This window comes from Megachile rotundata, chromosome 2 (genome assembly GCF_050947335.1).
Source record: "Megachile rotundata isolate GNS110a chromosome 2, iyMegRotu1, whole genome shotgun sequence".
NCBI classification, from domain to species: Eukaryota; Metazoa; Arthropoda; class Insecta; order Hymenoptera; family Megachilidae; genus Megachile; species Megachile rotundata.
Window position 1 is genome coordinate 3,971,904 of NC_134984.1, and position 12,296 is coordinate 3,984,199.

Sequence of the window (12,296 nt, forward strand, 5' to 3'; positions counted from 1 at the left end):
TCCTGCTCCCCCTATTTGTTCATATGCGATTCCCTGTGTGCGTAATCAATACTAATACCGTCGCTGTTAGACCTAATGAAGTAATATAATGAATAAGTATGTAAATAACAGCAGATAGATAAATATGTAATAAGTGACACGTAAAATATACATATAGAGTATAAATATATAGTATGACATAATATATGTGTAACGTATTCTAATATTCCTCTCATCCCCGCCCCCTGCGCAAATTCGTTGATATTTGCTCGCATGATTGCGTTTCCGCCCCGCGCCTAATTTCGACTTCCGCTTCTCGCTTAGGACTCCGCTTATCTCTTTTTCCCCTTTTCGCTGCCCGCTTTTCCCCTTTTGTTCCTACTTCGCCCCAGTCTTTCTCCACAACGCTACATGAGCCCATTGCTCTCGGTATTTATTTCTTTTCTCTCTTCCAGCACTTTCCCTCGGTTCTCAATCCGTCCCCTAATGGTGCTGTGACCAGGCTGACGTTCAAGTTCCTCGTTCCAGTACTTTCCGATCAAAAAGTCTGCCAAGCCTTCGGGTCGCTCATAGCGTTGCCCGCCATTGTTGCTGCTTTCATTTGTTGCCGCCGTTTAGGCGCCAGCCAAATTTCCTTATGTTTCCTCCTTCTTCTCTCCCGCCGATCCCCTCGGTCCCCATTGTCGCCCCCTAATGGTGCTATGACCAGGCTGACGACTGGGTCCCTAATTGAATCAGCAGTTGATCAGAAGGATCCTCTGCTCAGTTTAATCTCTCTCCCTCCTCTCCCCCGCTCAGTCGGTCCCCGTTTTGTGCCCCCTAATGGTGCTATGACCAGGCTGACACCGGTTTCCTCCTTTGCAAGTTTGAGTAGTTCGATCGATCGTGTCTCATATTCTCTCCTTCTTCTCTCCCGCCAATCCCACTCGGTCCCCATTGTCGCCCCCTAATGGTGTCCCACTCTCCTTATCTCCTCCCTCTTATTCCTCATACTCCTTGCATTCCATACTCCACACCTCATCCCTTTCCTATTCCCAATATTTTCCCTTTTGCTCCCCCCTTTATATTTCGTGACGCTACCGTTGTTCCTATTACTTCCCCCCCTCTAGGGCCCCCCAGGATTTCTTACTTACTAATATACAATCACATAAAAACATATAACGTAAGTATACATAAAACTCGCATAATATTAAAAACTTTATATTATTAAAAAACTTTGTACCAACAATCAGTCTTATTCGACCTTCGTCCAACGTATGTTCTCTATACTTATCAGAAAATAAAATATTTGCTTTATAATACATTCGTATATCTAAAAGCACCCTAGACTGTCCATACATCACAAACTTTAAGGCACCTCTGTAACCTTTCAATCTACCGTCAAAAAAGTATAACGAAACAAAAACAAAAACAAAAATTAAAAATGTTTGTCTTTCCCATTCATCCCACACAGATCTTTCGTTGTACTTATTACGCTTAACATAAACATAATACTGCTTTACCGTTTTGGTCGTGTTGATTAAAATACTTCTACTCTCAAAGGTTAATGAATGAACATAAAACAAAACTGGAAAACAAAACCAAATTAAACATAAAAATAACAAAAATAACTGCGTCTCGCAATCTGCTTTCGCCTCCTTAAAACCTACTTTTCCCTTAACAATTAAGTGTCTTTGTCTTAAGCCTAAACTATATCTATGTCTATAAGTCCATTTAGAAAAGTCCTTTTTTAATCGGTCTTTTAAGAGCTTTCCGTATTCTATTAACTCTTTTTTATCAATTTCCCACTTATATACTAATCTCACCATTCCACATTTCACTTTTAAGCTCTTTTCACTCTCTCTAACACTTATTCTTCTCTTCTTCCTGTCGTTGTCCCTCTTCTCCTCTTCCTCTCCTCTTCTTCTATTACTTCTCTTATCCATTTTTCTCCCTTTCACCATTTTTCTTTTGTTTGTTCTTCCTTCTCTACTCCCTCTGTTTGCTCTTTTTCTATCCTCCCATTTCTCTTTTCATTCTCCATTTGCACCAACTCATTTCCTTTCTCCGTCACCTCCCTCCTTCCTTCCTGCGATTCTGCCTGTTTTGCTTCCTCCTTCCAAAGCTTCAACACTCTTTCCATTTCTTCTTTATCTCTCCTCTGCCTCTCCGTCCATAATATCCATTCACTGGATTTTCCTTCCCTTACTTTTCTTATCTCCGCTTCTCTGTTTCTTTTTTCGGCTCTCCTTCTTACTCTTTCTCTTGTCTTCGGGTCAATATAGATGTCAAACGGGGGGGTTACTACCGCGTTCCAGTCCTCCTCTTCTTCGGGGGATTTTGCCCTGTGTTTCTTCCCTCTACTCTCCTTTAGTATTTCCTCAAATCTTCCCTCCATATTTTTTTCATGTAAGAAGTTAATAAACTCCTTCATTGTCTCCTCCTCCTCCATTCTTTGTCTTTTCTCCAACTCCAGGTTTTTCTGTTTCTTTTTCTCTTCATCCCTTCTCTCTTCTCCCTTATTTCCCTCTTCGCCCGAGGACACCCGTTCCCTTTCTTCTCTATCTTCCTCAGATCTCTCTCCTCTCACCATTTCGTGTGGGAAGGGAATGTCTTCCAGTACCTTCCCATTCCTTTCTGTCTTTTCTTTGCACTCCAGGCAAACGTATCGATTATTTATTTTGATTAGGTCCGTTTTGCTATTAAAGCATGCGGGCCTACCTCCCTTCTTTCCCTTTGGAGCTAGGTTCCAGCCCACCGCTCCTTCTTCCTCTTCGTCCTCCTCGTCTACCCTTTCTTATTCCATCCCTGCAGGGATAGTCGATTTTCTCTCCCCGCTTCTTCCTCTCCTTACGACGTCACTGAAGCTTTCTCTGCCTCGATTTCCTCCTCTGCTTCCATTCAACTCTTCCCTTCCTCTCCTTACATTCTCCAACTCTCTCTCTATTGGGATTTCTTTTTCCTCCCAGATTTCCCTTTTTTCCCTTTGTATTAACGCCGGGTAATCTCTACTTCCTCCGTCATCGCCTCCGTCTAGTCCTCCCACTCTATCCACTTCTCTGTCACCCAAAGATCTTGCTACGATCCCTCTTGCCGTGTCAAACTCAACATTCCGGAAGGCCATGACCTTCCTAATTGCGGCCTCCCTCTGCCACATCCAACACCCCCTTGACAGAGAACCATGACTGCCTCCACAATTAACACATTTTGGGTCTTTATTGCACTGTCCATGTTCTTTGTCCCCACACACAGCACATTTCCTTACTTGCTCCTTGCACGTCGCCTGCACATGCCCAAACTTCAGACAGCGATAACATTGCTTCACTGGTTCCACGAAGGGCTCGATTTTTATCCCCACGTGGCCCTGCCCTATGAGTAACCTTGTAGGCAGAACGCTCCCCTTAAAGACGATCATAATTGCCCTCATTGCCTCATACGTCACCTTTCCATCAATAATTCTTCTCCTTCTCATCCTCTCTAGCACATAGTCTCCTTGTCCGGGTGTTGCTTCCTCCTTTAGCTCATCCACCGAATCTTCCCATTCGAAGATTATTCCCCTCCTGTACTTCATTCTTCTCGGCAAGAACGTCGTAAATCTCTCTTCTCTCTTGCAATAACGCTTTAGCAGGTTATTCGCCTCCTGTCTGCTTCTGGTTGTAACCTCGGCCCTGCTAAAACCAACCATCCTAATTGATTTTATGTTAACCCCGGTTCCCTGCACCATTCTATAAATTTTTATAAGATTGTTCCTTTTCGTTTTGTTTTTCCCGGTCACCTTAAGTGCACAGCATACTAAATATCCCCCCCCCCCCCCCCCCAGCTACGTCTTCCTCATACAAATCTATAACTTCTTCTTTTTTCTTTTTTTGGAATTTATCATTCTCTTCCTTCTTTTCATTTTCTCTAGCTTTAAAGTCCTTATTTCTATTCGTCCCCCCCCCCCCCCCCCCCCCCCCATTGTTCTCAACCACGTGTTGCGTTTCACGCACGCACTCTTCGTTATTCTTACTTATTCTTTCTAATTCCCCCTTATCCCCTATCTTATCGTCTAATACTACTACTACCTTATTGCTATTGTAGATTGCGACTTCCGTCCGATTGTCTTTTCCACCCTCAGTTGTTTTAACGTCCTCGCGTTCTTTGTTTTCTTCTGTTACGATGTTCACTGTACTTCACTCGGCTTCAAAATGGCCGTTGTTCTGCGCAAATAGAGCGTCCTTTTCCGTTTCCCCACGCTCCCGCACCGTATCGGGGGTCGCTGGAGTTGTCACTGTTACCAACCTTACCGAATCGAACTCACCTTCCCCATCCGATACGATCACCTCATTGGCCAATTCACTTAGAACCGACACTACGTCACTTCCTCCCACCTCTCTGATTCTTCTCTTCTCCTTCCTGACTCCCTCCTCCGACTCCTCGCTCTCCTCTTCCATTTCCCTAGCTCTCTTCTTTCTCTCTTCCACCTCCATCTTATCCCTATTTCTTCCCTCCTTTTCTTCCTCCTGCTTCGCACCTTCCATACACTCCCTTTTCGAAGCGTCCAAGACAGCCTTTTCCTCCTCGGCCAGGTACTCCAGTGCCCAGTCCTTCTTTAAGCTTTTCAATAAGCTTGTATTCTCTTTTCCTTCATCCGGGCAAATTCCCTCCTCTCCTTCCATGCTCATCGTAGTCACCTTTTCGCCTTTACCTTCATCACCACTCATCGCATCTTCCCATTCTTCCGTTTCTTTTCCTCCCTCCACTTTCCTTCTCTCTCTCCTTGTCTCCCTTATCCTTTCTATGTTTCTGTTCCTGGTTCTTGGCCAACCAGGAGGCCCACGTTATTTTCTTCCACTCTTTCTTATATTGTAATTTATTCTTACTTACTACCAAACAGTAAAATAAACTAACAAACTCTTATAAACCTATCTCTACACAATTGTCCAGAACAGACCAATCGGAACTCAAGAAAATCAAAAAAAATCACAGAGCACAATAGGAACGCGTCTTACTCCATCGTCGCCATCTTGTCTCCCCCACTATCTCACTCAGGATTTTCCCCTGTTCACACTCGGTCTTACTTCTACACCTATTCACTTCATGGCTTAAGCTCACAGCTTTTCCTCCCCGCTCCTCCTCACAATATTTTATCTCTGTCGCTTTACAATTATTATCACATCCACACCATACATCCACATACACATACATAAGTACGCGTTCATTACAATATGATGTAGTCTTCATCTGATACTTACATACAAATCTAGTCAACAAACAATTGTATATATTATATATAATATATATCTTGTATGTATATGTAAGTTTCGGTGTCAGAAACTTAGGTGTGAGGGGCTATGGGAGAGGTTAGGAATAATAATCGACACGTGTTGTTGCAGAAGTAATTCTGAAATTATAATAGATTACGGTCTTACATAAGTTGTGTTGTGAAGGTACATACGATAAAATAATACAATGCATAGGTACCTGAATCAACACAATTGTCGGGATTTTGATAATAATTAATATATTTAATCTCACACGTGGCTATATCACAGCATAACCTCCGCAGTCGCCCGAGGTACGTCTCCACGAGTGAGACGTGCGCGCCACCGCCTGTGTCTGGCGCTGTAGTCGTGCGACTTGGCGTGCGCGCTAAGTTTAAACGTGTTTAAACTTACATATATATTAGGGGGACCCATAAGTAATCAATTATTTTGCATTCATAGACAAAATGTTTTTTTGAAATGACATTTTTATTTTTTAAGCGTTTATGTAATCACCGTCGTTTGCGATGACTTGTTGCCATCGTTCCTGCAAAAGTTCAACACCCCTCTTGAAAAAGTGGGGTGGACTTGATTCAAAATATAACTCAAGGTGCGTTTGGACTTCGGATAAGAAATTAAAATTTTTATTTCGTAACGAATGCTCCAGTGACCTGAACAGATGGTAGTCCGACGGTCCTAGGTCTGGAGAGTATGGAGGGTGCGGTAGAAGTTCCCAGCCTAACTGCTTAATTTTTTCTTGAGTAATCTTCGCTGCATGAGGACGGGCATTATCTTGTTGGAGTATCACACCTTTTCTGTTTACTAAAGCTGGTCTTTTTTCTATGAGTGCGGACTGTAACCGTTGTAATTGTTGACAATACAGGTCAGCAGTAGCTGTCTCCCCAGGTTTCAATAATTCGTAATGCACTATAACGGAACAATCCCACCAAATACACAATAACACCTTCCTCAGGGATAGGGTTGGTTTAGGGGTTGGAAGAGGTCTCTCGTTTGCAGACAACCATTGTTTCGATCGCTTTATGTTATCATAAAGGATCCATTTTTCATCTCCAGTTACGATCCTAGACAAAAATGGATCTCTGCTCAGTCTGGTGAGCATGGAATTACAAATTGTTCGCCGAAGATCTTTATTGGCCTCAGACAACAGGTGTGGAATCCATTTACCTTGTCTATGTACCTTGCCAATTTCTTTTAAATGCCTTTGTACGGTGGACCAGGTAGAGCCAAGGCTTCTTGATAGTTCCTGTATAGTTAACCTTGGATCGGACTCCACTAGAGATTTTAAGGCGTCGTTATCGAATTGACCTGGGCGTCCAGTTCGATGCTTATCTAACAGGTCATAATCACTTGCAGCAAATCTTCTGAACCAACGTTGACACTTGTTGACCTTCAACACATCTTCATATATGTCGCAAATTTTGCTTGTTGTTTCCGTGGCACTCAAACCGGCGTTAAAATGGAAAAGCACACAATTACGAATATGGCTCTCAGAAGGTACAAAGTCCGCCATTTTATTTCAGGGCTACAACAAAAAATTTATATTGTTGGGAATAAATTACTAACAAACTGGTTGAAGAATAACACAAAAAAAAGTATGCTTACACTTGTCTGGTTGTCGCAGGACTAATGAGAAATGGTATCTTGCGAAAATAATTGATTACTTATGGGTACCCCTAATAGTATCTCTTTCGAACTATTGCTCATAACCCTTATATTACATATCACAATTTTAAGCCACATTGTTTAATGAAGGCCCCTATTAATCTCAGGGGTTTCGCCTCCCCCATTTCTTTGGTTTCATAAAAATCGCATCCTCTCCTCACCCTGCACCTATTCATTCTATTCACAAACTCATTTCTCTTTCCATCATATTTATTACATTCCCATAGCAAGTGTTCCACGTCCTCTATTTTATCACACACCTCGCAATATGGATCTACCACCATAAATTTTCTAAAAAGTGACCATTTTAGATTATAGTGGTTTGCTCTTATCCTGCTTAAACTGCAAAAGGTCTCTCTATTCAAATCTCCTATCCCCCTAAACCATGGGAAGTCTTTACCCACGTTGTTCCATCTCGCCTCAAAATATTTCCTCCCGTATACTCCCCCTGTCTCAAATGTGTTTCCGTTGATTCAATCCATCTCCTCTCCCTTATCACCCTCCTAAAATCCTTCAAAGTGAACTTCACCCAAAAATCAGCGTCCCCTGTTGTAGCCTCTTTCGCCATCCTATCCGCTCTTTCATTACCCTCTATCCCGACGTGCGCCGGCACCCATGCTACCACCACTTTTCCCATATCCTCCCCCTTTTTTTCAATCTCAAAGTTTCTTTTCTTTATTTTATTCCTAATCCTATCAATCTCATCCCCTATATCCTGACCTCTATTGTCCTTTGCCAATTTACCTATCGTACTCAGTGAATCCGATAGAATTAGCACATCCCTTCCTCTGAATCTCCCCTCAGCAATTTCCACCGCTTTTGATATAGCCGTCATTTCTATTGTATATACCGAACACTGAGCAGGGGCCGTAAAACCTTCCTTCTCCCAATATTTCCCATTCTCTCTTATCACTACCGCACCTCCTCCGCTCTTTCTACTCTCTGTTCTAGACCCATCTGTATGTATCTCTATGACATTTTCATTTCTACCAAACATTTTAATTTTAATCTCTATCAACAACGCCCACTCACTCATACCATCTATCTCAAACCTCCTCCCACATTCCCACTCTAAACAATTCTCCATTCTATAAATCCTCCACTCCGCATCGTACTCCGCCATTTCCTCCTACTCATTCCCAACTTTACTTCCCCGAATCTTCTCCACGCATTTACAATCATATCTTTACCCTCCCTAATCTCCTCCTCCATACTATTCCTTATCCTATTCTCTAAAGCACCCACTGTATCCTCATCTCTACTCCAAAACTTTCTAGCTATATACCATTCAGTCAAAGTCCTAACCCTTATTTCCAAGTCCATAATACCCGCTTCCGTTTCCATGACATTAATTGGGGTTGACATCCTGTACCCCAAAGCAATCCTGGTACCCGCATTATGAACCTTCTGAATTCTTTCTCTATTTCTTTTATCATTCAGATAAAAGGGCGCCCCATACTCAATTACCGATCTAATAACAGCCACAAATACCTTTAATATCGTCTCAGGACCCGTACCCTTCCTTACTCCCCCTAAACACTTTAATATATTCATCCTTTTCCTTAATTTAGTCACTGTATATTCAGTGTGCTTTTTTTAAAATCAAGCCCTCCATCTATCCACATCCCCAAAAACTTTGCCGCACCCACCTCCTCTATTCTTTCATTATCCACCCTAAATTCTTCCCTAGTTAAACCTCCTCTCCTTCTACTATTTAGGAATTTTACAATTTGAGTTTTTTCCATCGCTATAGATAGCCCTATCCTATCGAGATTCTCTTTAAGCTTCTTTACAGCCTCTTCTATCCTCCTTTTCCCCTCATTTCTTTTCTCAAACTCGACAAATACAACGATATCATCTGCATACTGGAGAATCCTAACACCGGCCTCTCTCAAGCCCTCACCTATATCTCTCGTATATAAATTATACAACAACGGGCTCAGGACAGAGCCTTGAGGTAAGCCCTTCTTCAGTTTCATCTCAATCCTATCTCCTCCCAAAGTATGTATCTCTATCTCCCTTTCCTTAAGCCATGCTTCTATATATCTCGCCGCTCTCCCCGGACACTGCATACTCCTGAGTCCTTGTACCATTAAGTCATGCTTGACATTATCATATACCGATTTAACATCGATAAAAGCCGCCATCACTTTTCTTCCTTTTCCCCAACTCTCCTTTATACTGTTGATCAAGATTCCAATATTATCCATTGTTGATCTGCCCTTCCTAAAACCATTTTGGTTAATATCCATTTTATACTCCTCTTCCGCCCATATCCTAATTCTTTCGTTCACCATTATTGAATTATGGGTAAATGATTATAGTCCTCTATCTAATTATTATCTTGTTTTATTTATACTGGCTCGGAAGAACGTCTTTACTCTTTGAAAACTGTTCTAGAAGTGAGGTTGACGCTCTGACTCTAAAAGGGAAAGCTAGCGTCCACTTAATACAAAAGAAAAACTCTGCACCATGTTTATTACCCTGGCCTTCGACTCTAAACAGTCACAGGCCCTTAGACCTGGTGGTGCCAGTATGATTCTTACAAAGAAAGAAAACAGTGATTCTCAACGATTCATTTTTGTAAAGGATTATACATAAATAATCCAACACGCCCCCTCAAAAATGAATCGGTACTGTTTTAATCTAACTCAATAAACACGTTACAAAGTTTATTTGATTCCATAATGCTACTTTAATAAATTGTTATTTCTATTTAATTAGTAAAGAACTATTCTTCCTTGCCTTCTCTGGGAAACTACATATGACCCAACATTTGTTGCATGGATTAGGGAAACCCAGAAAAACCTAATCAGGTCATTTCAAATACTTAATTATACTTATATATATATTTATAAAAAAAAATTCAAAAACAAATAATATGGAAATTTTCCTTTCTTTTTTTTAAAAAAAAAAAACATTACTGAAGTCCCATCCTGGTTCGAAATTCCAAGAATTTAGCTGCTGGCAGTGACTTCGTAAATATGTCTGCTACCTGGCGTTCTGTACAGACAAATTCAAGTTTTATAACATTTTTCTCTATCTGTTCTCTAGAGAAATGATACTTGATATCAATATGCTTTGATCTTTTATAATTGCCTGGACTATTTGCTATATTTATACAACCATTATTGTCTTCATAAATTACAATCGGATCTGAAACATTTATGTTAATGCTAACTGCTAACGATTTTAACCAAAGAGCTTCTCTAACCGCTTCAAATAATGCCATATATTCTGCTTCAGTAGATGAAGCAGCTACCGATGCTTGCCTTTTTGTTGTCCAACAAATCGTACATCGTTCAAATAATTGAAATAAATATCCTGTAGTACTTTTCCTATCATTCTCATCACGACCTCCCCAATCAGCATCAACATAGCCACATATTATATTAGTATAATTACCTCTTGTATAATTCAATTTAACTTCTATCGAACCTTTGAGGTATCTTAATATTCGCTTCAAATTCTGCCAAAGTTCTTTATTGTTTTTATTTGTGTACCTGCTTAAAATATTTACTGCAGCACACAAATCTGGTCGTGTACATACCATTAAGTACATTAAAGAACCAATTAAATGTCTACATGGAGCATCATACTTATCATCAGAATTTAAGGCTATGTAATCTAGCTTAGTTGGGAGAGGTGTACTAACAGCTTTACAATCTTGCATTTTAAATTTTTCTAAAACCGTTTTAATATAAGCACTTTGATCTAAGGTTATTTTCTCACTACTTCTTTCAATTCGTATTCCTAAGAAAAATTTAATATCATTTAAATCCGTCATATGAAACTTACTCATTAGATAACCTTTAAAATTAACCATTGTTTCTTTACTAGCAGTCGCAATCATAAGATCATCCACATAAAGTACAACATATATATTTTCAAATATATTTCCTCTATCTAAAATATATATACAACGATCTACTGATGAGCTTCGAAAACCTTTTTCAACAAGACTTTCATCAAAGACTTCAAACCAACATCTTGCTGCCTGTTTTAAACCATACAGAGCTTTATTTAATTTACAAACTTGATTTTCTTTGCTCATAACTCCTTCAGGAACTTTCATATAAATTTCTTTCTTTAAAATACCATTTAAAAATGCTGTTTTAACATCCATATGATGTATTAACAAATTAAATTGATTCGCAAAAGCAATTACAAACCTGAAACTTGCTATTCTTGCAATTGGAGCAAAAGTTTCATTATAATCAGATAAATATTCTTGGCTAAAACCTCGTGCAACAAGACGCGCTTTGTATCTTAATGGATTTCCAAATTCATCATTCTTTATAGTAAATATCCATTTACAATCTACAATATTTGTATTCTTTGGTCTCTCTACCAAAGTCCAAGTTTTAATTATTTTTAATGATTTTAACTCATCATTTATAGCTTGTTCCCATTTAACTTTATCATCTCTTATTCTAATATCATCAAATGAATTAGGAACACTATATACAAACGATTGCGCACACATAAGAAGATCATACTGTATACTATTTTCATTATATGAAATAGGAGGTTGTTGCTTAATCCTATCACTCCTTCTAGGTTCAAGTTTTGTCTTTACTACTGTTTTATCATTTTGAGATGAAGACTCCTTTTGTGCGTCTGTTTCTATTACAGATTTATTAGATTTATCATCTAATTTTTCCTCTGAACTTACTTTTAATCTCGACTTTAATACATTATCTGATTTATCATTATCAGATTTATGAGGCTCTTCGCTTACTTTTACTGATTTTGACTGTATGTCAGATGCATCAGTTTCCTCACGGGTTCTTTCATTAACCCTTTCAAGCCTCACCACCGGTCGAGTTTTTAAGTAATTTATTTCATCCACAATTACATCCCTAACTACACCAAATTTCCCATTTTCCACATCCCACACTTTATAACCATTCGGTTCATAACCAACTAGTATTCCTTTCCACGATTTTTCATCGAATTTAGTTTTTCTAGTTTTATTATGCACATAAATGGTAGAACCGAAAACCTTTAAATACTTTACTTTGGGCTTTTTACTATGCCACAATTCAAATGGTGTTTTATTTTCCTTCAAAGTTTTAGTCGGTGTCAAATTAATTAGATACGTAGCTGTGAGCACCGCTTCTCCCCAAAATACTTTATCTAAACTTGTGTAACATCTCTGAAGAATTTTTAAACTTTTATTGCAGTGTCATTTCTTCAATTATCGACTGTATTTCACCCTTACCGACCGCGACATTAGACAAATCGAGTATCATAAGAATTCAGTAAACTGTCGGTAATAAATATATAATTCTATAAGGAAAATTCCCCAATGCTATGTGTTTACGTGCCGCGAAGCTCGCCCCGAATTTCCTGGAATTCTCGCGTAGTCTTAGAGAAGGATAGAAATACATTTTACAATTGCGATATTAT

General features: G+C 39.6%; 1 protein-coding gene and 1 pseudogene across 3 annotated transcripts; both read right to left on the bottom strand.

Moving 5' to 3' along the window:
• Nucleotides 1-1,163: 1,163 nt before the first annotated feature.
• LOC105664131 (histone-lysine N-methyltransferase SETMAR pseudogene) lies at nucleotides 1,164-9,969 on the bottom strand (annotated as a pseudogene). Of its 2 annotated transcripts, none has more exons than XR_013040631.1 (3): nucleotides 6,825-9,969; nucleotides 4,023-6,744; nucleotides 1,164-3,626 (listed from the first exon to the last, which is right to left on the bottom strand). The product of XR_013040631.1 is annotated as a histone-lysine N-methyltransferase SETMAR pseudogene, transcript variant X2 (transcript). The 2 variants fall into 2 exon arrangements; XR_013040630.1 differs by having other exon boundaries at nucleotides 1,164-3,629.
• On the bottom strand, nucleotides 6,944-9,181 carry LOC143266618 (uncharacterized). Its single transcript, XM_076542037.1, has 4 exons — nucleotides 8,534-9,181; nucleotides 8,075-8,423; nucleotides 7,289-7,895; nucleotides 6,944-7,175 (listed from the first exon to the last, which is right to left on the bottom strand). The coding sequence occupies exons 1-4, from the start codon at nucleotides 9,179-9,181 to the stop codon at nucleotides 6,944-6,946; spliced, it is 1,836 nt and encodes a 611-aa protein (XP_076398152.1).
• Nucleotides 9,970-12,296: the final 2,327 nt, after the last annotated feature.

Bases quoted from the DNA above. Each gene is read 5' to 3' on its own strand.
- LOC143266618 (XM_076542037.1), bottom strand. From the start codon at position 9,181: ATGGTGAACGAAAGAATTAGGATATGGGCGGAAGAGGAGTATAAAATG. The intron at 8,424-8,533 runs GTGGGTGCGGCA...AATATATTAAAG, and splicing joins ATAATGAAAGAATAGAGGAG to TGTTTAGGGGGAGTAAGGAA. The intron at 7,896-8,074 runs GTAAAGATATGA...CGTTGTTGATAG, and splicing joins GGAGGAGGAGATTAGGGAGG to AGATTAAAATTAAAATGTTT.